This window comes from Pyrus communis, chromosome 17 (genome assembly GCF_963583255.1).
Source record: "Pyrus communis chromosome 17, drPyrComm1.1, whole genome shotgun sequence".
NCBI classification, from domain to species: domain Eukaryota; kingdom Viridiplantae; phylum Streptophyta; class Magnoliopsida; order Rosales; family Rosaceae; genus Pyrus; species Pyrus communis.
In genome coordinates, this window is record NC_084819.1 from 20,909,356 (window position 1) to 20,932,656 (window position 23,301).

General features: G+C 35.4%; 3 protein-coding genes, 1 long non-coding RNA gene and 1 pseudogene across 8 annotated transcripts; 3 read left to right on the plus strand and 2 right to left on the minus strand.

Annotated features, from left to right (window-relative positions):
- The first annotated feature begins 1,674 nt into the window (after nt 1-1,674).
- Nucleotides 1,675-3,241, plus strand: LOC137721809 (pentatricopeptide repeat-containing protein At5g66520-like; annotated as a pseudogene).
- Nucleotides 3,242-5,607: 2,366 nt separating this feature from the next.
- On the plus strand, nt 5,608-7,320 carry LOC137721664 (peroxygenase-like). Its single transcript, XM_068460685.1, has 6 exons — nt 5,608-5,731; nt 5,978-6,127; nt 6,212-6,297; nt 6,515-6,609; nt 6,851-6,976; nt 7,062-7,320. The coding sequence occupies exons 1-6, from the start codon at nt 5,608-5,610 to the stop codon at nt 7,213-7,215; spliced, it is 735 nt and encodes a 244-aa protein (XP_068316786.1). The 3' UTR covers nt 7,216-7,320.
- A 474-nt stretch (nt 7,321-7,794) lies between these two features.
- LOC137721657 (large ribosomal subunit protein uL14x/uL14z/uL14y) lies at nt 7,795-9,552 on the minus strand. The gene is made up of 4 exons (XM_068460678.1): nt 9,421-9,552; nt 8,971-9,255; nt 8,281-8,322; nt 7,795-7,985 (listed from the first exon to the last, which is right to left on the minus strand). Exons 1-4 carry the CDS (start codon nt 9,431-9,433, stop codon nt 7,903-7,905), a joined length of 423 nt encoding a protein of 140 aa, XP_068316779.1. The 5' UTR covers nt 9,434-9,552; the 3' UTR covers nt 7,795-7,902.
- Nucleotides 9,553-9,933: 381 nt separating this feature from the next.
- LOC137722861 (uncharacterized) lies at nt 9,934-13,104 on the plus strand. Of its 5 annotated transcripts, none has more exons than XR_011066803.1 (5): nt 9,934-10,175; nt 10,358-10,466; nt 10,761-11,096; nt 11,266-11,329; nt 11,628-12,270. It is a non-coding gene; the product is annotated as an uncharacterized lncRNA (long non-coding RNA). The 5 variants fall into 5 exon arrangements; XR_011066802.1 differs by adding an exon at nt 12,724-13,104 and having other exon boundaries at nt 9,935-10,537; nt 11,628-11,695; XR_011066805.1 differs by having other exon boundaries at nt 9,935-10,175; nt 10,358-10,537.
- Nucleotides 13,105-14,996: 1,892 nt separating this feature from the next.
- On the minus strand, nt 14,997-20,401 carry LOC137721673 (histone-lysine N-methyltransferase SUVR4). Its single transcript, XM_068460699.1, has 9 exons — nt 20,234-20,401; nt 19,029-19,301; nt 18,258-18,510; nt 17,149-17,837; nt 16,546-16,811; nt 16,078-16,144; nt 15,921-15,971; nt 15,688-15,799; nt 14,997-15,247 (listed from the first exon to the last, which is right to left on the minus strand). Exons 2-9 carry the CDS (start codon nt 19,209-19,211, stop codon nt 15,225-15,227), a joined length of 1,644 nt encoding a protein of 547 aa, XP_068316800.1. The 5' UTR covers nt 19,212-19,301; nt 20,234-20,401; the 3' UTR covers nt 14,997-15,224.
- Nucleotides 20,402-23,301: the final 2,900 nt, after the last annotated feature.

Consider the following 23,301-nt stretch of genomic DNA (forward strand, 5'->3'; position numbering starts at 1 on the left):
CCTAGCGATTGTGCTTTCATATGATCGCTAGGTAACTAGCAATTTTCTTCATGGACAATAGGAATAAAAGTACCGATCGTAACATTTTTACCCCTCCATTTTTCATTTTCTTTTTCTTTTTCCATTGAATATCTTTTCATGAAATTATTAGTTATGGTAAGAGAAATAAAAAAATAAAAAAAAATTTGAAAAGAAGGGGATCGGTTGGAAATTAGCGACTTTATTCAGTATAATTGCTAATTACTTAGCGATTGTACTTGCATATGATCGCTAGATAACTAGCAACTTTCTTCAAGGACATAAAAGTACCGATCGTAACATTTTTACCCCTCCTTTTTTCTTTTTCTTTTTCTTTTTCCATTGAATTTCTTTTCATGAAATTATTTTTTATTGAATTTTAAAGTTGAAAATATGAGAATATCTTTAAATTTAGGTTTTAAATAGTTAATTTCAATTGTTTAAATATTAATTATAATAGTTTTAGCATGGGAAAATATATTTTGAAGAACATAAATATGATTAGTTTGTAGTTATTGTAAGAGAAACAAAAAAAAAGAAAAAAATTTGAAAAAGGGGGATCGGTATGAAATTAGCGACTGTATTCAGGTATAATTGTTAGTTATTTAGCGATTGTACTTCTATAGGATCGCTAGGTAACTAGCAACTTTTTTCAAAGACAATAGGAATAAAAGTACCGATCGTAACATTTTTACCTTTCCGAATTTCTTTTTCTTTTTCCATTGAATTTCTTTTTCTTCTTGCGTAACTTTATTTGGATTCAAACACCTTTTATATTTATATCCTTATTTTCGAATTTTTTGACATGGATTATAAGAAAATTTTCACCAAAAATACATTTTGTAGAATATAAAGATGATAGTTTCGTGTTGTGGTATGGGCAAGACGAAAATTTAACAAAAATAAAACTTAAAATAAATAAAATTAATGGTTTAGACGCAAGGAGACGCAGTTCAAACTCACGCTCAAGCCCAAACTTATGCGGCCCACTAGAAAGCTCAAGGCGCAGTAGAAGCAGTGGAGGCCTATGAGGTTTAGTGTTTAGGGGCATGTGAATAGTAACACCATGAGTTCAAGTGTTTAGTGGCGTGTTAATAATAACACCCTGAATTCAGCATGTCTCATTGCCCAGCGTATTCAAATTTTTTTTCCATCGCCACAACACAGCAGAGAAATGTTTTTTTTTTTCCCTTAAATAGGGGTTACTATGTTACAACTTATGACTTTAGTGCGTATCCTATAATGGTTGATAGTGACTTATAATATGCCTACCCCAGGCAACAATGCATTGTCTGGCCAACTATGGTTGACCCTTAAGATTAAAACGAAATCATACCCCTTATTGATAACAGCCTACAAATGCCCTATTCCGACACCAATGCTTCATGCAGGCAACAACGGTCGATCCATGGAATTAATACTAAACGCACCCTTTATAAATGCCTTATCCCTGGCACCTATGTTTTGTACGACGAACCATGGCTGACACATGAGATTAAAACTAAATCCTACCCCTTATAAATGCCTTACCCCTGACACCTATGTTTTGTAGTACGAAGTGCAAGAGTATAATTATTTGAACCAAGTTGTAATTGTAAACACCCCATATCTCCATACTTTTCTTGGGACCGCCCAAAGGGTAACCCGCCAATTCAGATGATTCAGAAAACCGTTAAAAGCAACGGCCTTGTTTCCCTCCCACAAAAATGCAAAAGCCTAAACCAGCTCAAGCAAATCCACGCCCCCATCCGTACATGCCGTCTACCCGAAAACCTGTACGCCATTGCTCTGCTCCTCTCCGCGGCAGCAACCTCCAAAGATGCTTCCTTTTTATCCTACGCGTGCTCAATTTTCAAGCACCACCATAACCACCGCAACATCTTCATGTACAACACCATGATCAGAGGATGTGTTCAGTCGCACTCGCCGGTTCCCGCCATTTCGTACTATTTAGACATGTTGAATTATGGGTTTGTTCCGAATAACTACACTTTTCCGCCGTTGATTAAAGCATGCACGATTCTCGCACTGAATTTGAAGCTCAGTGGTCGATTAGTTCATGGCCATGTGATTCAGTTCGGGTATGGTGACGACCCTTTTGTTATTAGCTCGCTGATTGAGTTTTATGCCGTAATCTATGATATGGAAACTGCAAAGATGGTGTTTGATAAAAGTCCTAACAGGGATGTGGTAGTGTGGACGGCAATGATTAACGGGTAAGGGAAGACAGGGAATGTTGAGAATGCTCGAGCCTTGTTTGACGAAATGCCAGAGAGAAACACCATATCTTGGAGTGCGATGATGGCTGCGTATTCTCGGGTGAACGACTTCAGGGAGGTGCTTTCTTTATTTAGGCAAATGCAAGAAGCAGGCACAAAGCCTAATGAGTCGGTTCTTGTTAGTGTTCTGACTGCCTCTGCTCATCTCGGTGCGGTCACACAAGGACTATGGGTGCACTCCTATGCTAAAAGGTGCAATCTTGAATTGAACACGAGATTGGCCACTACTCGAAATGCGGATATGTGGAAGCAGCATTACGGGTTTTTGAGGGCATTCTTAACAAATGCTAAAGCGTGGAACGCTATGATCGCTGGAGTTGCAATTAATGGGGATGCATTGAAATCACTTGAACTCTTGAATAAAATGGTTTTAGATAGGATACAACCCACAGAGACCACATTTGTTGCCGTTCTCTCGGCTTGCACACATGCAAAAACGGTTGACCTATTGGCTAGAGCAGGCATGGTGGAGGAAGCTGAGAAATTTATAGAGGACAAGATGGGAGGGCTAGGAAGGGGTGATGCCAACGTGTGGGGAGCATTACTGGCTGCATGTAGAGTTCATGGGAATGTTGAAGTTGGCAACAGAACTTGGAAGAGTTCATGGGAGTAACCGACTGTGGCATTCATGTTCTTTCGTATAATTTGTACAAGGAAGCTGGCTGGGAATTGGAGGCGAAAAGAGTCAGAAATATGATCTATGAAGCGGGAATGAAGAAGAAACCTGGTTCCAGTGTGATAGAGGTAAATGGCACGGGCGAAGAATTCTTTGTTGGTGATCTTTATCATCCACAAGCAGAAGAAATGGTTAATATGCTCAACTTCTTTCGTAAAATGGTGAATTTTGAGGATATTTGAGGAGGTATCCGTTTTATTTTTCATAATTTTATGTAACTCTGTTATTTTATTTTTCATAATTTAATGCAGAGATGAATAAATATATTTTACCGGTTAATTTACAGAAAGCATGAAACATATTAACCTGCAGTTGTTCGATTCTCGAACCTGCTTCCACAAAACTAAACAAGCATGACTCAAAAACACTCATCAATCACATTTATAGAGAAAAGAATATTGTGACGGATCAGTTGGTTAACTGAAGTTATAATATGAATATTGGTGTTCTTGTATTTGATGAACCTCCCGTTTAGATTAGATCAGCTCTCATTGATGATGCTGCTGGAGTCTCTCAGACTCGTTTCGCTGGTGTTTTGTAGTTCTCTTTGGATTATAATCCCCGTTCTTCACATAAAAAATAAAATAAAATAACACTCATCATTATGTAAACTGAATAATACATTACAGTACACCTTCAGCTTTTCAACTAGAAGAATATTGTATTGAACATTACCATATATGATAAGCTGGTAAGATCTACATGGCCGCCGCCTGCCATGCACACAAGGAAGGTGGGACCCATTTAAAAGTGGTCCCTCTTTGTCTTTTGACGTTATTTCCCATTTATTCTTGGGTCCACTTGCAAAATTTTTATTTTCCTTGGAAAGGATTTTTTTTTTCTTTGGAAAGTAATTTTCTTTTCTTTGGAAATTATTTTTTTTCTTAAATCAACGATATTATTTATACTAAAATGAGGGGATGACAAAACCTTAAAATGAGTTAGCAATAATGGTTTAAATACGTCTTTGATGAGAATTGAACCTAAAATCTTTATTTTACAAGTGAAAAGAAATATCACTAGATCGAGTACTAAGGGGCAGAAAGTAATTTTGTTAGTAAACAAAATAAAAAGTAATTTTGCAAAATTAAAATGTGACCTTTTTTTTAATAAATTTATGGTTTATAGCAAAAAGGTAAAAAGATACCACCGCTATAATTAGTGTGTTTATTCAAGAATGTAACGTTGTAAACCTAAAATAGAATTTCTAGAAGATTTAGAGATCAATTGTCATAAACTTTGTATTATTTATAAAGCAAAAAAGACCACCATAATTGGTATAAATAAAGTTACAAGGTTTGGAAACGCAATTCACGTGCACTTGAGCCGTTCGCTCTGTCTTTGGCCCTCTCTCTCTCACCCACTCTGAAAGTTAGTCTTACAACAACCATAGGGTTTTATGTAAATTTGGTCAATTACTCATTGCTCCTTTATCACATGAATTGAGCTTTCCTTCCACATAATATGGATCATTTTTCATGTTCATGTGACTTTTTTTTTAACTAATCGAGGTTCATAAATATGTTTCTGTTGATAAAGGATAAGATTAAACTACAAAAAGGGGGATTTGAAAATGAAATCTAGGGTGTAAGGGCAAAAATTCTTAACCAACTGAGCTACAAGTCACTTGCAGAATGTTCGTGTAACTTGCTTTGAAACCTTTTTTTTTCAATTATTTTATTGAGAGGAGAGTACAAACTACTACAATAATTTAGAAAAATGAGAATTTCGAAGCCGGAACACATGTGTGAAAATTTAGGAGTTATGGTGGAAAAGAAAAAAAAAATTAAGGGAGTATGTTAGCGAGTTTAAATTGAAATTATCTATATATCTTTAGCTTTGAGAACAATCATTGAATCATCATTGCAATCAGGGCAATCAAGATTTAGCCAATTTACTCATTCATGATCTTCTGGACAGGTAGTCAAACATATTTTCAAGAAGATTTAAATTCACGGATCAACGATTCATTACTAATCACATTAATATTGTTTTAACTTGCATTCTACGACCTACTAGCACAAGAGACATGAGGTTTTCTAGCAAAAAAAAAAAAAATAGACATGCGGTTTTATCACCAAATATTATGATGTCATTATACATGCAAGATGAATCGGGGTTACAAAATAATTACTGTGATAGTAAAGCGCTCTTAAGTTCAACAAGTGAAAACATTCGTTATACATTTTAACTTAATCTGTTAAATTTCCAATGTATGATTCTTGTTATCTTCAATGTAAAGGCGACCAACATGGCAAATAGATTCTCATCATGCACTCCAGCTATGATACTTTTTTACACGAGTGCATGATGATTAATTATTAATATTATATTATAACACGTAAGTTGATATCATACTATATTTATATATAATATTGCACATAAATTAGTAAAACCATACGATAGTGTTGAAAAGTAGAAAATAGAAGCGATAACCACTGCGAGTCGCTTGGAGTTTGTTGTGCTTAATTTTCATCTTCTTAATTTTCAAAATGATTTGTTCTATATTAATTAATATTTAGAGTAATTAATTACAATCACAGAGAAAATTAAGTTCCTTGTGAACATAATTATTAGCTGAAGTGCTGAAAGAGAGAGAGGGAGAGAGAGGGAGAGAGAGGGAGAGAGAGAGAGATGGCAGCAGATCAGGGCCAGCAGCAGGCATCCAGTGAGTCCATGGCAACGGTGGCTGAGAAGGCTCCGATCACCGCGGAGAGGAAGGTCCGCAATGATTTGGAGACCAAGCTCCCCAAACCATGTATGTGTATATTATGGTCGTACATTTTGCTTTTTACAATGATATTGATAGATTATTGATGATATATTCACAGTATATGTTCTTTAATATAAAAAATATACGTTCGTTCCATGGCCGAACTATTGGTTTAAGTTTTACCTTTATGTTCTAGAAAATTAGCGATAGTTTCACATGATCACATGCATAATAATGCATGAATCAACTGCTTAATTTTTATTTTTTTTAATTAAATCTTGTTAATTTCAGACATGCCTAGGGCTATGATTGCACCTGATATGGAGAACATCAATGGCACAGCGGGCCATAAGCATTCCAACATGTCTGTGCTTCAACAGCATGCAGCTTTCTTCGACCAAGACAACGATGGCATAATCTACCCTTCTGAAACATTCAGAGGTAAATCAATTTTGAAGTTTTAGGGTTTGCGATTGTCATGTCACGTACAAAAATGGATCGTCTTACTTGAATCTGTTCTTGCAGGATTTCGTGCCCTCGGGTTTAATCCGGTTGCTTCATTCCTTTTCATGGTTCTTGTCCATGCAGCCATGAGTTATGCTACTCTTCCTGTAAGTTTACCAAAGTTTGAACAGACAAGGCGAGATATTCTAATCTAGTCTAATTTATGAGACGGGATTCGAACTTGGGTGCAAGGGTGCACGCAAGCACACTATCCTTACGCACATTTGCGGCAATATTTAACTTTTAACAGCCAACTATCTGCATTATCTGATTTATTTGTCACTAGAACTGCTTAATTTTTGTATTCATTTTCTTCTTCTGCAGACATGGATACCGTCGCCTTTCTTTGCAATTCACATAAAGAACATACACATGGCAAAGCATGGAAGTGACTCAGGGACGTATGACACAGAGGGAAGGTAAGAATACCTGCCCATAAACCTAAGGAAGGGTCTCTCAGATGTGATTGTTCGATTCGAAACGTGTGTTATAGATTATTTGAAGAATTATCTGTTCATGAGATTTGACGTCATTACCTCCTCCAGTAAAATGGGGAAACTACGTGTCACTAGACCGCTAGACCGGATGATCATTACTGTCGGGGTTCTACTATAACTACTGCAAACTTTATATATCTTTGCCTTGCATTGTATGCTGCAGGTACATTCCTGCAAATCTGGAGAACATGTTCAGCAAGTATGCCCGCACCGTGCCTGATAAGCTTTCATTCAAGGAGCTTTGGCACATGACTCAGGCTAACCGTGACGCTTTTGATTTCTTTGGCTGGTCGGTCTCTCTCTCTCTTTCTCTCGAGCACACGCAAAAACATAATGCGGAAGTGCAGTTCATTAATTTTCGTTACTGTTTGCAGGATTGCAAGTAAACTGGAATGGGGAGTTCTGTATGTTCTTGCAAAAGATGAAAACGGTTACTTGGCAAAGGAAGCCGTGAGACGCTGTTTCGATGGAAGCTTGTTCGAGTACTGTTCGAAGTTGCAGAAGGGCGCTGTTGGTAAGATGGGATGATGAGGAGCAAAGCAGAAGATCGAACGGTTCGTTAATGAGCTGCAGATTGTGTTTCGTATTAGTTTTTGAGAGCTTTCTTTTGGTCTGAGCTTCGATAGACTGATAAGTGATGATAGAAAGAGGCTTAAATAATGTGACTTAAAGGAGTTGAGTTGGATGAACAACTCCTAGACTTCTCAATTGTTCCAATTTCCAACTCAGTAAAAGCCTCTGATTTTTCCTACGTTTAAAACTGTTAGCGTTAAAATTCTTTAGTCGCAGCTAAACTGGTCTCATGAGTTCATAGCCAAAGTTGCATTCCGTGCCAATGAAATGAACCAATGAAATGAAGGACGTGGAAGTTTTTTGTGGCGTCATCATATTGCTCTGAGAAGAACTTGTGTAGGGTTTAGGGTTGAGATCAACTCAAACCAGTCTACCACACCTTAATGCAGTAGTTCGATTTGGCAATGCAATCACGCAAAAATCGCGCAACCGAAATAGATCTATGACAGATCAATAAGGGTCGGGAAGAAAAAGGAGAAAGAAATGGACTGAGACACGACAGTGAAAATTTAATATCCCGAAAACCAGCAAACATTTAAACGAAAGAGGATCCATTTCATAATCATAACAGAGTCTACACGATAATGAATTTAACATCCAGAAAACCAGCAAAAACATCCTAAAGACAGAAAAGTGAAGAACTTAAACGATGGCATTGGCAGCACTTGCAATTCTTGGCCACAGATCGGCGCATTCCTTTCCGATAGGTCCGGTGATTGCAGACCCTACAACAATACCAAGAAAATATGAGTTAGTATTCAGTATAATAAGTGCAAGTGAAATGATGAACATTATTACGATGATGGTCCTACAATGTTAAAAGTTAACAACAGTAACGTCAGATGACGCAATTATTTTCCAATCAGCTGAAACTAAGACAACATTACTTGGGACTTCAAGGCTACATAATCAATGAGTTTAATCAATAATGCATGCTCTGTAAAGCTCCGAAACCACACAATAGTTTATTATCGTATTGAAGTTATTAATAGGCGGAGATGTTATAGAATCGCTACGCACCTTTCATTTCTCCCTTCGGATTGACAATGACACCAGCATTATCTGCATCACAAGAACAGTCATGGTCAGAAACCTTGAGAAGCAGAACCATGTTATCATCATAAGAGCAGATCTTAAACTAAAAGCACACCGAGATACTTCAATTTTCAAAATGCGCTAAACTAATACTGCAACGCATAATATTTACAACCTTCTTCCTAAATTCTCCACATTGTCCGAACCAAAAATGGTCAGCTTAATGTCAAATTCATATGAAAATAAAACGCACCGGATGTTAACAAAAAGTAAATAATCAATCAGAGTAACCATCCTAAACAACCATTCAAACTCCAAAATCCCCAATTTCCCACAACTATTCCCCAAACAATATTAACAAAAACAAGGTGATGCAGGAGAACATGGAACTACAAAGTCCAACTACCAAAACAAAAACAAGGTGATCCCGACATCCCGAAAACTTCCACATTTGCTATAAGCATTCGTTTCAATCTGACTCAAAACCAATCAAACACTTTTGCTTCCTCTAAACATGTTAATACCATGACAAAGGAACATAATGCATCCAATAAAAACACAATTAACAACCTTCAAATTACACGAAAACACCGTCCTTTCGGTTTTTTTTCCTCTAAATATATTCATATCAACACAAAGGAACATCATTTATCCAATACAAACACAATTAACTACCTTCAAAGTACATGAAAACCCCGTCCTTTCGGCGCCACGGCTTGCGCTGGCGGACAATGACGGCCGGCAAGACCTTCTTTCGGAGGTCAGGCTTGCCCTTCTTGACAGTAGCCATCACCATGTCACCAACACAAGCAGAAGGAAGGCGATTGAGGCGACCCTTGATTCCCTTCACGGAGATGATGTAAAGGTTCTTGGCACCGGTGTTGTCGGCGCAGTTCACGGTGGCGGCCACCGGCAGACCCAGCGACATCCGGAACTTGTTTCCGGCGGACCCTCCACGCCCTGCAATTTAAACGAATCGAAAATTAAACAAATTAATTAACTTTTAACATCGAACAGAAAAACCCATCAAGTTCTGATTGGTTGCTGAGAAAATTTTGGATCAGAAAGCAGGAAAGTTTGAATCTTTGAAAGACCCAGAAATACTAAAACGAGAGAGAGAGAGACCTCGTTTCGACATAGCTGCACCAGAGAGGCTTCAGATCTCAAGAGTGAGAAGTGTGACAGTGTTTTGGGCGACGGAGGCTAAATATTAGTGAGGTTCTAGGGTTTTTCGTCTACACAAAAATTGAGAGGAAAAATATAGTATAATTATTGAAAATATTAAAATGTATTTTGATAAATCAATAAAATTATAACATAGTACAAGTGAGATTTTTTTTTTTTTTTTTTAATGTGAAAGTATTAAAAAGAAGTGGGTAAAATCAAATAATTAGAAATATTTGAGTACACTTTACATTCAAAACCGAAGTTGTTTCTGCATACTAATTTATACTGGTTCAATTTATAAAAAGAAACATCGGTTGCTAGTTAGAAATTAATATATACTAAAACTCAAACTCGGGTGGTACTGTTCTAGAGCAGTAAAATGGCGAAAATGCCCTCTAAAAAATTCTTTCTCAATGTTTTCTACCAGCTTCTCTACAGTAAAAATTCGGTTGTGCCCTTTGTGTCCACGCGTCCGCCATCGCCTGTTTTCTTCGTGCGTCGAGTGGCTTTGCTCACCGTTTCCCTTTTAGGCTACCCACGTGTCGGTCATCGTCGAAGGCTCTGCTTCCAATTCTTCTCGACATTTCCTTCCGTTTCCACTTCTCTCTCTCACTCCGCAGTCTTCTCTCCTCTCATCTATCACTCTTCCTCTGACTCTCCTTCCCTACTGAAAGAACCATGATCTTTCATGTTCCCCTCTTCTATTCATTCGGGTAATTTTCCAGCACACTTTTCCATTTGCTTCCCACACTAATCTCACCCTGAAACCAACAAATCCCAAAAACCCTCAAGCCATCCAACAAATTGAAAAAACACCATCTTTGCTTAAAATTTTGAATTTTTCTAGGAAATTCTCGCCTATCCCTGAAATTTTCTTGGTGGGTTTCGTTCTCAGGTCCCGTATGTAAAAAGGGTTTTGGCTTTGGTAGCAGATGAAGATCAGTGACAATGATCGGAGTTCGTCGCTGTGTGGGTGATCCCAGTGGCACTGGTTTTCAATTCTGGTGATTTCTATGGTTTTGTGTTGCGTAATATTTGGGGATTTGGTTTGGGTCTGTGGGTAAACAATACTCAGGTTAAATTTGGTTCCCCTTATTTTCCCAAATTTGTTTCACAGCATGATTTTTTTGATCCTTTACTTAATAGTTCTTAAGAAATGTTAGAATCTTTATTTGTTTTGAATTTATTTTTTTATATTTTATTTTCAAGCCTTGAATTTGTTTTTAATTTCTCTGTTAATAAATAAGTTTGAGGATGAAATTTATTCTTTCTTAACATTATTTGACTGCAAATTCTAGGTTCCAACCCCCAGTAACGTAACGTGCTCGATTCCAATTCTTAATTAAGGGGGATGATGCAAAACCCAGAATTTCTTCGTAAGTTGACTTCTGCTTAGACTATACAGGTATATTTATTCTGGGTGCCTAAGGTTTTGAGTTTTGAAGTTTGTGTTTGACTAATTAACCATTGAGATAGCCGTTATATATGACACCACCAAGATTCTCAATTCTTAGTCTTTCATATTTACAATTTGGTTTGTGGTCTTTGGACATCTCTGCTGCTCTACCCATTACCAAGCACAGCTCGACAATCCCCAGCATTAGCAACTATCAGGGTCCTGCAAAAATTACAAAGTATGTAAGACTAAGACATGAAACCTAATTAAGATTCACAACTTCTACATGCAAAGTATTTAGAAAGAAATTCCATACAAACTCAATGCTCATCAGTCAATTTCTTTCTCTCTTTCATAATTTAACTTTTGCTTCTTATTACCTTCGTTTTTTCTTTTCTATCTCGCAGATACTCTTTACTTTGCAGCAATCACTTCTGTCGCAACTGGTCGACAACAGTAACAGTCAACCCAGTAAGAAGTGACATAGATTTTTCTTTGATATGTTTGATAGATATAGCCCGAATTGATATTTCTCCCTTAGCTCCCTGTGAAATCCATGTTGATTATATGGATTAATTATGCAACTTGATTGAAGTTTGATGTAATTTCATATTGTTAAACCCCTTTAAATGGATGAGAAAATATTGTTAAACCCCTCAAACTTTATTTGAGCTCTACTTTCAATTTAATTTCATATCAGTGAGACAATATAATTTTGTTTGAAAGGTTGGAAAAAGCTAATAACTCTTGGCAAAATGTCTTTATGCAGATCACAGACAAGCAAACATTATCAAATCTATGTGTATGAGTTGCAAAGATACATGCGGAAAATAATAGGTGACCTCTTTATTCTATATATTTCTAACGTTTATTTTTTATTTTTCCAATATCCATGCTGAGCAATTTATGTTTCTCTTTCTTTAACATTTTTTTGGCTTCGGTTTTGCTCACTTAATAATTTGATTGACACCTACTTTTTAGAATTAGAATAGAATATGGTTATAATTATCTGCAATTGTGGGGTAGTTGGCAAAACTCAAGACCCTTTTATGCCTGTTTGAAGGAACAAACAGAGGTTGTAAACACCTGCCTTGCTCATACATGTTTTACTCTTTCATTGGCATTTAATTTATTTTCCTGTTTTGGTTTAGGCTTTTGGTTTGGTTTGATTTGTTGTTAACTTTGTTAATCTGGTAAGAATTACATTTTTCTAATGTCTTGGATTTAGGATTTCATTATAATTTCTTCTTTTTCAACATAATGGTTAATCTGGATAAGGAGGTAGTTTGCATTCAGGTGAGGTGGGGCAGACTTTTTTGAGAAAGAACCTCTTGGTGGTGTCCCCTGGAGGACAGAATAGTACTATTTAGTGACCAGGAGCTGAGAGCCCAATTTCATTACAATTTCTTCTTTTTCAACGTATCGAATTAATTGTTTTTCCTTTAAGGGTACCAACAGCAGGCTAGACTCATACCTTTCCATTTTTTTTCTTCCAAATTCCTTTTCTACATTGAATCTTATTTTCAAATTTGTTTTATATTTTTGCTCGAAATTCACAAGTGCAGTGTTTTCTATTTGTTAAAGGCATAATAGTATATCCATTCAGTTTAATTTCATTTTAACTCGGTGGTGGTTTACACAGTTTTCAGCATTTTCCACATAGGTTCTGATTTTAATTGTTTGCTAAAACCTATAGATTGTTAAAACTAATGACAAGCTATTACTATATATTGTTCATATCAAGGATGGAGACATTTTTAGATTACCCTAAAATATAGCTAGGAAACATCTGTTCTTTTTCATTACGGCAGACATTGATGCCCTACAGTGTTGACTTTCTTTAATGCTTCCTCTGGATTCTACAGTTTCTTTTTAAAGTTTATTTGGTTGCTGGGAAAAAAACTCAGAAATGAAGGGCTTTAGAGTTTGATCATTTGTGCCTCAAATTTGGTATTGTTTCTTTCCCCTATATAATTTTGATTGGTAATATAGATTTTCATCATAAATTATTGTATTCTTTTGCAAAGTTGTTCATGTTTTACACCTCTTTTAACTTTAACACCATTTCACCTGAGAACTCAACTTCAATTAGAGAAAGAGGAAGAGGAGCATAGAAGTATGTCCACTACTCCTCTGTTTCATTGGTAATATCTCCAAACCCAATTCTCAGTTTTTAGGTTATTTTCACATCAATTAATTTTGCCTGTAATGTTAAGGCATGCTATTCTAAGGAATTTTTCGCACACAATTTTTATTTTTTATTTTTTCGATCAAATAAATAGATATGGGTCTTCAACAAGTTATTTTTATGTATTATAGTTTATTATTTCACAACTATAATTTTTCAATATTAATGGTAAAGCTTAATTTTGGATTGCATGTCTGAAAGAGGTAGCAGCCATCGAAGTAATTTGAGTTCAAATATGAGTTCATATCTGAGTTCAAATCCTATTTTTGAGCCCTTTGTTTCATCGGTAATCAGGTAAAGCTCAAATATTTCGAACATGTTTAATTTTGGATTAGTCTCTACATCTACACGCGTACAAAGAACAAATATTCACTGTTCCTTTACAATGACGATTCAATGGTTATGAATTAGTGTAATTCATGGATATAATGGATATATGAACGACGACAACAACAACAACAAGGGATATATTGAAATATGCAAGAAATTGTTTCTCTATAACACATTGTGAGGCGAGGAATCTCTTTCTTTTGAGCTGGCCATGTCGGAGTCTATTTTTACTAACTTGGTATGCTATATCACATTCAGAGAACTCTTTTACATGTCCTTTTGTATTGTGTTTGGTAAATATATAATATTTGTTGGAGTATTTTGTATATAGTTGAGTCACATGAAATTCAAGATTCCAGTTGGTATATCATTTGACGCTTACCATCATCTAATCTTTGGCATATATAATCCGTGTGGTTGCTTAACAAAATCTGTTCGAATAATCTCCATTAAATGACTTATGTGTTTGTGACCTTTTACTCAAACTTTATATATTTTCTCCTCTCTAATTTGTGTTTTTTGCTTTGTCAGAAGATTATTTTTGTATAAAATATAAATGTTAGAAACATTCTACCCATTGTTTAGTTTCTTTGACTAATTTTGTAGTGTTAGTTCTGCACCATTTCAGTTTGGCTTTGATTGGATAAATAATAGCATTGTTTATGCTAATTTGCCAATTTCCTCATATTTTAAAGTTATCTTGAAGCCGGATTCTGGGCCCTTTATTCAGCGTTTTGAAGACGTTACAATTTCTAAACCCCCGCAGCATCGCGAGGGCAACCTTTCTAGTATAACTTAAGTCTCATGATTTCGTAATATTCTATTATAATTTTTCTTTTCTTTAGTTCTATGCCCGTTGTCAACCGAAAAAAAAAAAAAGAGTGAACAAGTAAGGGCACGCTAAGTTAACATTTTACAGTATTATACATTATACCAACATTCTTTTAAATATTTATGCATAATCGTTATCTTCTTAAATAACTAATTTTAACTAATTTTATACTCGGATTTATTTATAGATGTGATTTTCGCACATTCTTTTTATTCTTTTATACACTCATGTTTAATTCTGACCGTTGATTTTATTTGACTTATTCAATTTGATGATCATAAATAAAGAGGGATATGTAAGAAGCTAAAAATGACATGTGAAAATCACTTCCCTATATATATTAAGGGGTGATTGATACATTAGTTAGACACTCGTCATTTATGAAATTCTAACCTATGACCTTTCATTATTTTTCAATCAATTAGTTGATATTTTCGACCTAAAAAAAATAGTTGATATTTAAACTTATGAATGATAATTAGTTCCTCTAATTACATTGACCTACAAATCCTTGTAGGGCATCAATTTCCCTTCATTTAGGACGGGAGAACAACACCCTTGTATAAAGACTTTTTCTTACCAAAACTGAAAACATGAGGTCATTTCACAATGTTAAATGGGCACAAATTTTGGAAGATGAAATAAGAGAAACAAAAAAGTAAAAGGAAAATTAATGATAATAACTTGAAAACTTTGAGTTTTAACGATAAGGACAAAATAAATGATAAAGTAAATAGTATCCGAATTGACTTTTTAGTGTAAAAATATGGTTTTTCATTAAAATGAACCTGCAGCTTTTCGTTAAAGTTCCCATAAAAAGTAAGAAACCTAAATAATATCATCCTGTGTATAAAACACAGCTTCTACTACAGCTTCTACAAAAGTTCATCTCCAACATTCTGCTTACATTTTCCTCCTCCAACACAAAATTCTCCAGTTTCGGAGCTCTGAAGGAAGCACTGCCATACTCGAATGATCGGCCGCAGGTTCTCGGTACCAGTGATAGTTATCATCAGCTATCCCAACACAAATCTTTTCCCTGCACATTAAAACAGCGATAATTACCAGCAACGAAGAGGGTTTGAAGTAGATAAACTTAAAAGTTTTCGTAACTGGAGGGCGGAGCATAATCTGCAACATTGACCCTTTTCGTTTCACATTCAAATTCATTCATCTTCTATACTTCTTGTTAGGCATCCCAAACTTGGTTTCACTTCATAGACTATCGAAAATATTGTAATGTGCAAGCAGTGCCATGTAAAAACCGTAAAACCAAGTGACATATCGCTCATCCCTATCTTCGTTGTAGAACATGACATCTACAAACCAAAAACCCTACTTAAAAGTTAAAACTATATCGGATACATAGCTGGATTTTCGCAAAATCTATTTCAGTAGAGCATTTGATGTTTGTGGCGTGTGGACCGCATATAAAAATAAGCTATGAATGCCTTTCTAAGATGTGTAGTATTAGTTTACCTCTGCGTTCTTTCCGTCCATTCTGTTTCTTTCCCCGGCAAGCTACACTACCACAATTACACGAAAATGCCTCTATAGGGTGTCCATGATCATCAAAGTCAATACCATAATCCTGTAAAAGGATTTTCCTCATCATTTTGTGAACACAAACTTATTAATATATGAAAACAGAAACATCGACCATAGAAGATAAATTATAGCAAACATATAACAGTAGGCAAACGTTCACTCACCCACGACAGCTCTTCAAATGCATTCACTTTCCTGGTAGTAAAAAAGGCAAGCTGCAGACTCACAAAGAAGGTAATCAGAGAAGCTCTTTCGCACGGTGTATAATTACAGTGTGTATGTGTGTGTGAGCATTGACATGGAAAGCAACCCAACCCATACGTGATAGTAGTGACGGTCAGGAGTCTCCACTTGAACTGGGATATCAATCAAGTTTGCATCAGAGCATCTGGAATCACGAGAATATTCAAACAAACACAAGTTCAATACAGGCAGACGATTCACAAGCATAGCTATTGATTAAAAACTTCAGATTTAGATGATCTCTGTTGAGTTCAATGAATATGACAATTGTTCTTAATAGTTTATAAGATGCAAGAAGTTCGACTTGTTTTTTTAACTCGGTAGGAATTAATGGTGAACTTTCTGACATCTTATGCTAAGATTCCTCAACTCTAAGTCGTAGCACCGAAATGGCAAGCGTACCAAGGATTAAAAATGCAGGTACATATACAATTTATAAAGACGTGCAAATGGCAAAGGTGACCTGCTTAGTGTAAGACAAAGATAAAGCAATGAACAGTCACCAAAATATACATAAACTAAAATGCACACGAATTGAAGTATTACCTATGATTGATAAATCTGGCAACATTTCCATTTGATGTTGCATCAAGACAAAGGGCATCATCATCCTTCAAAATTCGCTCTGAGCCCCAATCTCCATCTAGCAATACGGGGTAGGTATGTCTCTTAGCTCCACTGCTTTGGTTATTTCTCTCGTATAATTCCGTGTTGGTCAGTATCTCCCCAACATATTCACAGACAAATGTCCCCTTCTGCAAGACCTCTAATGTCCTAACACCCCAGCCTTTCCCTTCAGGAGTCACAAATACCTGAAGCATATCAGAACAAGAAATGCTTACTGATTAGTTAAGAATTAACGATCATTTTCCATGGATGCTTCAAAAGAAACTACAAGATTAAGAATAGCACAAAAATAAAGAAATAAAAGTTATCCTGAAGTATTATGTAACTTCAACCAGTAAATTCCTTAAGAACATACAGACAGTAATAGTTTTGACACCTAACAGTTAAAAAGCGTCTCTTTACTATACTTCTTCGAACTTAGATAGTTAGATGCAATGTGGAGGTAACGAAACTCATATTAGTTTTGGTATGACAGTTCAAAGTCCAAAACGGTAGTTCCTAATGAAAGAAAGTGAAACCAACCTGTAACTTACAAGAAATACCCCTTTGCACTACCCGATTTCCACACGACAAGTCACATCCACATTTTCTCCAGCATTCCTTTATAAACTTCCTGATGTGGTGACCTTTGCATTTTTCAGGGTAGTACTCGTTCTTAGACCTCTCATTTGGACAGTCTTGACAATAAACAAAGTTGTGCACCTCTGGTTCCTTGACACAAGCTGCTAAAAAATCTTCTTTTAGTAGGCCTTGTGGTGTATACACATACTCCCCACCTGTTTCACGAGCACATGCACATGGTATTGCCACTGAAAGACAATCTCCAGAGCAGTCAGTGCAGCAATCTTCATCTGAAATCCGAGCTAGTGAGATATTCACATTGGCATTTTGGTAGATAATATTGTGCGGTATGTAATTGAACTTTGGCAGGCACTCATTTCCAGTTTCATCTACCAATGATATTTTCACTTTCTCCGTAGATTTCGTAATGTCACGGAAAAAATTGACTGGCTTCCTGTCCTCGCAAGTGATGGGACAGCTTGAATCCACACCATTTAAATCAGCCTGTGAACGTTCTGTTCCACATTGTCGATTCTTCGGTCTTGAAACATGGTTATCCCCGCAAGTGAGGTCACGAGCAGTTCTACCCACTTCAGTAGAGGATGATCCAGAGTTACCCCCAGTTGAACCTCGAGACGAATCTGGAAGAGCTAGACAACATAATTATGGGTAGTCAGGATAAGAAAGTAATCATATTTATGGAGGATTGGAATGAGTTGGATAAATCTTGGATAACCCTCAATGTGTGTTGAAGGAAAACATATATGCCAACTTCCAAAATTTGTAAGGTCGAAGATGAATTAGTCATGAAAGAAATTATCGCTCTCAATCCTACTATTTTGGGGGGATTGGGAAGAGAATCATGATAAGTTTCCATAATACCTAATTCAACTCCTATCATTAACATTGACAATTTTGTAAGTAAGCATTTATTTCTTCATTCAACATACATTGAATCTAGTGAGTTATCCAATACAATCCTTGACACAAAACGAGGGCCTAAAGGAACGGATTATGACCATCTTGTAACAGATAACAATAATATCATACAGTGGGAAGAAAAGAAGTACCTGGACGTCTCACCGGTACTGCACGTTCGAAAGAAGATGAAATGGTGTCTGTGCCTTCCTCTGTTTTTGGAATCACCAAGTCTTTCTTGTGATTATCAATTGAAATTTTTCTATCTCCAGAGACCAGATGAGGTGCAATGGGTTTCTTTCCTCTATCATTGGCCACAGTAGCTCTGCCATTGACCAAATGCAGCCTTTTTCCTGGTCTTTCAGACCCATCAAGCTCCATAGCTTCTCTTTTCTCTTCTTTTCCCTATTCCAAAACAGAAAAAGTAAAAGACAAGAACTAGTACAAAGTCCCCTCCAATGCACCGGAAAGTTCCGACTCAAATGTTATATTTCGCTCCAAATGTATCATTTATCCTCCCCAAAACACCGGAATGTTAAAACTGATATATAGCTATTGAGTCAAATCAAACGTTATATTCCGGTTTCAATGTAACTCTCAAGTTTGTGAAGCTCACTCCAACAAGAAAAGATGTTATTCAACAAGAAGGATAAGATTTGAATTGTAACGTCAACCATCTCCATTCCACATACCAAAATTATTTAAACTCAAATTTGAGTTTCTACTCCAATGTTTTCCTTTTATGCACTTTGGTAAGTGTTAAAACCCAAACCCACCACCACTTTTAACCCTAGATGTAAATATATAGGCTAAGCGTTTTGAGTCCATTTGTTCCCAATTTAAACTCTGTCACAAGAGCGTGTGTGTGTGTGTGTGTGTGTGTGTGTGTGTCAATAACTACAAGAACAAATAATAGGTCCTACCTTGTTTTCCTTAGAATCGAAATATGCATCTATAAGAGTCCTGTAGTTGTCTTCTTCTATAAGCTCCCACTTTTTATCATACATTCGCAGCAAATCCTTCAGCACCGGTTTGATCTCTGCATCAGGAATCCCCAAGGCCCTCGTCACACGAAACGCGTTTACAACTTTCGGGTTACCAGACATGGCCAATGCAGAAGTTTGATGAACAAGCAATCTCACAAATCAGAGGCCTCTTGCTGTTTAGGTGCTAGTTCCACAGAACCAAAGTTCCACCTGCAATGCAGAAGTTTATACCAAGCAATCAGTTTAATTTGGCAAATCATCTTCATCAAATCACTAACAAAAACGACTCATAAATTAAAGATTAAGAAATAACACAAAAGGCTTCAAAAAGAAGAGAAATTAATCACTTTTTATACAATATAATTCGAGTTAAACAAGTTTATTATGTCAAAATTAGGTTGTTCACATCCAAAATATCAACCTGACCCACTTTTTAGCTCATTAATGAATCATATCATATTCGTACTTGTATTAAACAACGTTGAACACCTGTACTAACGAGTCATTATATTCGCGCTTCCATCAAGGAACATACAACGTGAACCCGCTAACTCCATATCGGATTCAACACATGCAAAATACAAGTGGTGGACCAAAAAATTGCAAATTACAAGTGAAACCCCACATACCCCACAAAAGTAACATGACCCACAAATACTGGATAGTTTAGTCCCCTACTAACCTACAATCCCATTAATCCATAAACCACTCGTACCGAAAACAATCAATTCTAATATAATATAATGTAATACTGCACGGATTTCAACATCTTTTTTGCTTTTCGGCATCAGTGGTTCTGTTTGGCTGCCGAGAAAATGCGAGAATTCCCAAAGCTTCCTCATTTTTTTTCTCCCACTTACCAAATAGTGATCACAGGCAGTTCAAAATCAGAAAGATCTGTTTGGATGCCGAGAAAATGTAGGAGTAAATAGAAAAACCGAAGCTTTTCCTCTTCCTCCTCAGCCACAAACTTTCCCACCATCCAAACAACAAGTAGAAGCAGAAAAAAAAAATCTGATTACTATAACGCATTGTACGGAATAAACCATCAAATTTCCAGATATAAAAAAATAAAAAAAATAAAGCTGAAAATTCATAGTTTTAGGGTGTGACAGCAAACAAATTTCAGAGAAGGGCTCCACCTGCCGTCATTGTGCAGAGCAAAGAAGGACGGAAGAAAAAAATCGAGTCCGGGGGATCTCCGTCCAGTCCACTCCAGTCTAGCCCCGTCGGAGTGTCTCCTGAGCCGGCGTTCAGGGCTATGATTTAGACCGGTCCTTCTGTTGAAGACGGCTTGAGAGAATATTTTTGCTCACCATTCTCAAGTTGTGGCGATGTTCAATATCTCATTTATCACCGTTAGATAGAGTTAAATTTTGAGATCTGTAGTGAAATTGAATAGACAAATCTCAAAATTCTAAAGGAAAATTAACAAAAAGTTAAAAAAAAAACCTTTAATTTTAATAAAAATAACAAATAAAAATGTAATGAATAGTAAGTAAATAGTAAAAATATAATTTTTTATTAAAAACAGGACTGAAATGTTTCGTTAAAATTTCCAAATTTTAAATATCCAATATTTTTATCTATGGGCATTACAATAACTTAATGAATAAAAATGCACTCCAGCATGATGTGCGCTTTTTGCATGATTAAGGGCCCACCACAACACAGATGTTACTTAGCACTATACTCTGTTACATTATTCTAATTTTTAAACTGAAAATTTTTAAATTCAATTTATATAAATAACGAATTTAATATTAAATTAATAATCTTCATCCAAATCCATTATGAAATATATTATTGTAGAACAACAATAACAACAAAAAAAAAAACGCACTTTAAAATTTGTTTGATAAATTTGGTCAATTGAATCTAGAAAAGTGTGCAAATAGAAGTAAATCATATTAGTAAGTTAGAGGTAGAAAACAAAGTAACGAATGTCGAGGAGCTGAATAAATAGGAAATACTGAATTTAGGTTTAGAAGGAATTTGCAAGATTAAAAGAGAAATTTTTCAATGCATCTGACACATGAGATGGTACATAACGTATTCTATACAAATAGTGAAATATATGTGTTAAAAAATTAATAATTTCAAAAACAAAATTTCTCACCTTTTATATAAAAACACATAATGTATCATTCGTGTTTCCGTCATAATGAGATTAACGAAGTATTTGTGTGGCCCTAAGCAAGTGTAGTGCTTTTTTCGAAAGTCATTAGCAATTATTGGAAAGATGATTTACTTAATCAAGGAGCACAATGCGCGAATTGCAATCAAACTAACATGAAAATTACGTTGGTTATTTAACCAAGATTTTAAGCAAGTTTAACGGAAAATCGAATCTGGCCTGTAGAACAAGTGTAGTTCACTTTAAGGGTTGATTTGATATTGTTGTGCATAGAAAAAAAAAATACTTCTGTTGTGTTGTAAGAATAAGCAGCTGTGAAATAAAGCAGTAGAGTGTTTGATAAATTTTTTTTGTAAAAATGCTTTTGAAAAAAAAAAAAAACTAGTTTTTCAAAGTTGGGTTTTGTAGCTTTATGTTTTTGGCTTTTTTTACCCAAAACTGTGAAAAAAAACTGAAGCTGAATGTTTACCAAACATAAAAAAGCTCTCAGCTTTTTTTTATAACTACTTTTTTCAGAATCACCTCAGTACCAAACTAGGGCTAAGAGGTCTTCCAATAAGTATCCATAATAACCACGAGCGGGTGGCCTAGTAGTAAATGATGGATTGCGACGCTTCCTTAAAATAGAAAATTGGAGGTCTCGGGTTTGAAACCCGCTGCTAGTGTTGAAGCCGAATTTGTGGTCAGGAGGAGGCTGAAATGCCTCTGTAAGTCTTTCTAACGTATAGATGGAATAAATAACCGTGATTTGCTACCAGTTGACCTTTTAAAAAAAAAAGTAATGTTATTCATACCATGTTTTTATATCACATTTCTATACCACATTAGGTAGCATTTGATATGGACAACCGCATCATTTGAAAAATTTGCAAAACCCAAGAAAATGAAGGAGAAAGACTCCTCGTATACCACAATCAACATTTAATTAACTAGTTTTTCATAATTATTAGTTTATTAAATAATTAACTAAATTTAATGTATAGATGGAATAGATAACCGTGGTTTACTACCAGTTGGTCTTTAAAAAAAAAAAGTAATGTTATTTATACCATGTTTTTATATCACATTTCTATACCACATTAGGTAGCATTTGATGTGGACAGCCGCATCATTTGAAAAATTTGCAAAACTCAAGAAAATGAAGGAGAAAGACTCCTCGTATACCACAATCAACATTTAATTAACTAGTTTTTCATAATTATTAGTTTATTAAATAATGAACTAAATTTAAAAATCTGTTTAATGCAAATGATGTGCATGTCCACATCAAATACCATCTAAGGTGGTATGAAAATGTCACATAATGTAATATGAAAATGTGATACAAAAATATAGTATGAATAGCATTAGAAAAAAAAGAAAAAAAAAAACAATAAGTATCTGTAATTACCCAAAAAGCGAGATCTCCACGGTCAAAGTAGTGTAACAGTGCATTACAATCAAATTGACACGAAAACTACAATGATTGGTTAACCTAGAGAAAATAATCTGGCATTTAAATTAACTGTAATGCACTTTTAGAGGACCGCCAATAATTACCCATAAAGTAAGACCTACATGATCAAGTCACAAAATAAAATGAAATGAGAACTACATCGATTGATTCTTCTAATTTTTATACAATTTCACCTTCTATTTAAAAAAGAAAATTCAGTACCCTAGAGTTTAGGATGGCAACGAGGTGGATCAGATTCGGATTTGTCATTCTCATACTTGAACCCAAAACTATAGAATCCTTCTAACGGGTTTTCTCTGCGATTGAATCCGTTGAATAACGAATTTTTCGGGTAATGATTTTCCCCATTATGATATTTACATATGTTTATTTATTTATATTCTTAATTACATAGTGAATTTTAGATAAAAATGAAATTAAATAGACTACTGATACAATGCATATAATTCACATAATAAATAGTGCATTATTAATACAAATGATACAATGTATATAATAAATAATATTAAAAACGAAATTATTAATATTCAAATAATGCATTATTATAATTGATTGAGGATCCTCTCCTGATCCTCTTTATGGGGATTCTGAGGATCCTCATATTGTGTCCTTTCATC

Excerpts from the sequence above, each read along its gene's own strand:
- LOC137721664 (XM_068460685.1), top strand. The coding sequence starts at position 5,608 with ATGGCAGCAGATCAGGGCCAGCAGCAGGCATCCAGTGAGTCCATGGCA. Across the intron at positions 6,128-6,211 it reads CCCTTCTGAAACATTCAGAG|GATTTCGTGCCCTCGGGTTT; the intron begins GTAAATCAATTT and ends CTGTTCTTGCAG. Across the intron at positions 6,977-7,061 it reads GCTTTTGATTTCTTTGGCTG|GATTGCAAGTAAACTGGAAT; the intron begins GTCGGTCTCTCT and ends TACTGTTTGCAG.
- LOC137721657 (XM_068460678.1), bottom strand. Across the intron at positions 8,323-8,970 it reads GGTTTTCATGTACTTTGAAG|ATAATGCTGGTGTCATTGTC; the intron begins GTAGTTAATTGT and ends CTTGTGATGCAG. Across the intron at positions 7,986-8,280 it reads TCCGAAGGGAGAAATGAAAG|GGTCTGCAATCACCGGACCT; the intron begins GTGCGTAGCGAT and ends GTATTGTTGTAG.
- LOC137721673 (XM_068460699.1), bottom strand. The coding sequence starts at position 19,211 with ATGTCTGGTAACCCGAAAGTTGTAAACGCGTTTCGTGTGACGAGGGCC. Across the intron at positions 18,511-19,028 it reads TCGATTCTAAGGAAAACAAG|GGAAAAGAAGAGAAAAGAGA; the intron begins GTAGGACCTATT and ends GTTTTGGAATAG. Across the intron at positions 16,812-17,148 it reads GTATTTCTTGTAAGTTACAG|GTATTTGTGACTCCTGAAGG; the intron begins GTTGGTTTCACT and ends GATATGCTTCAG.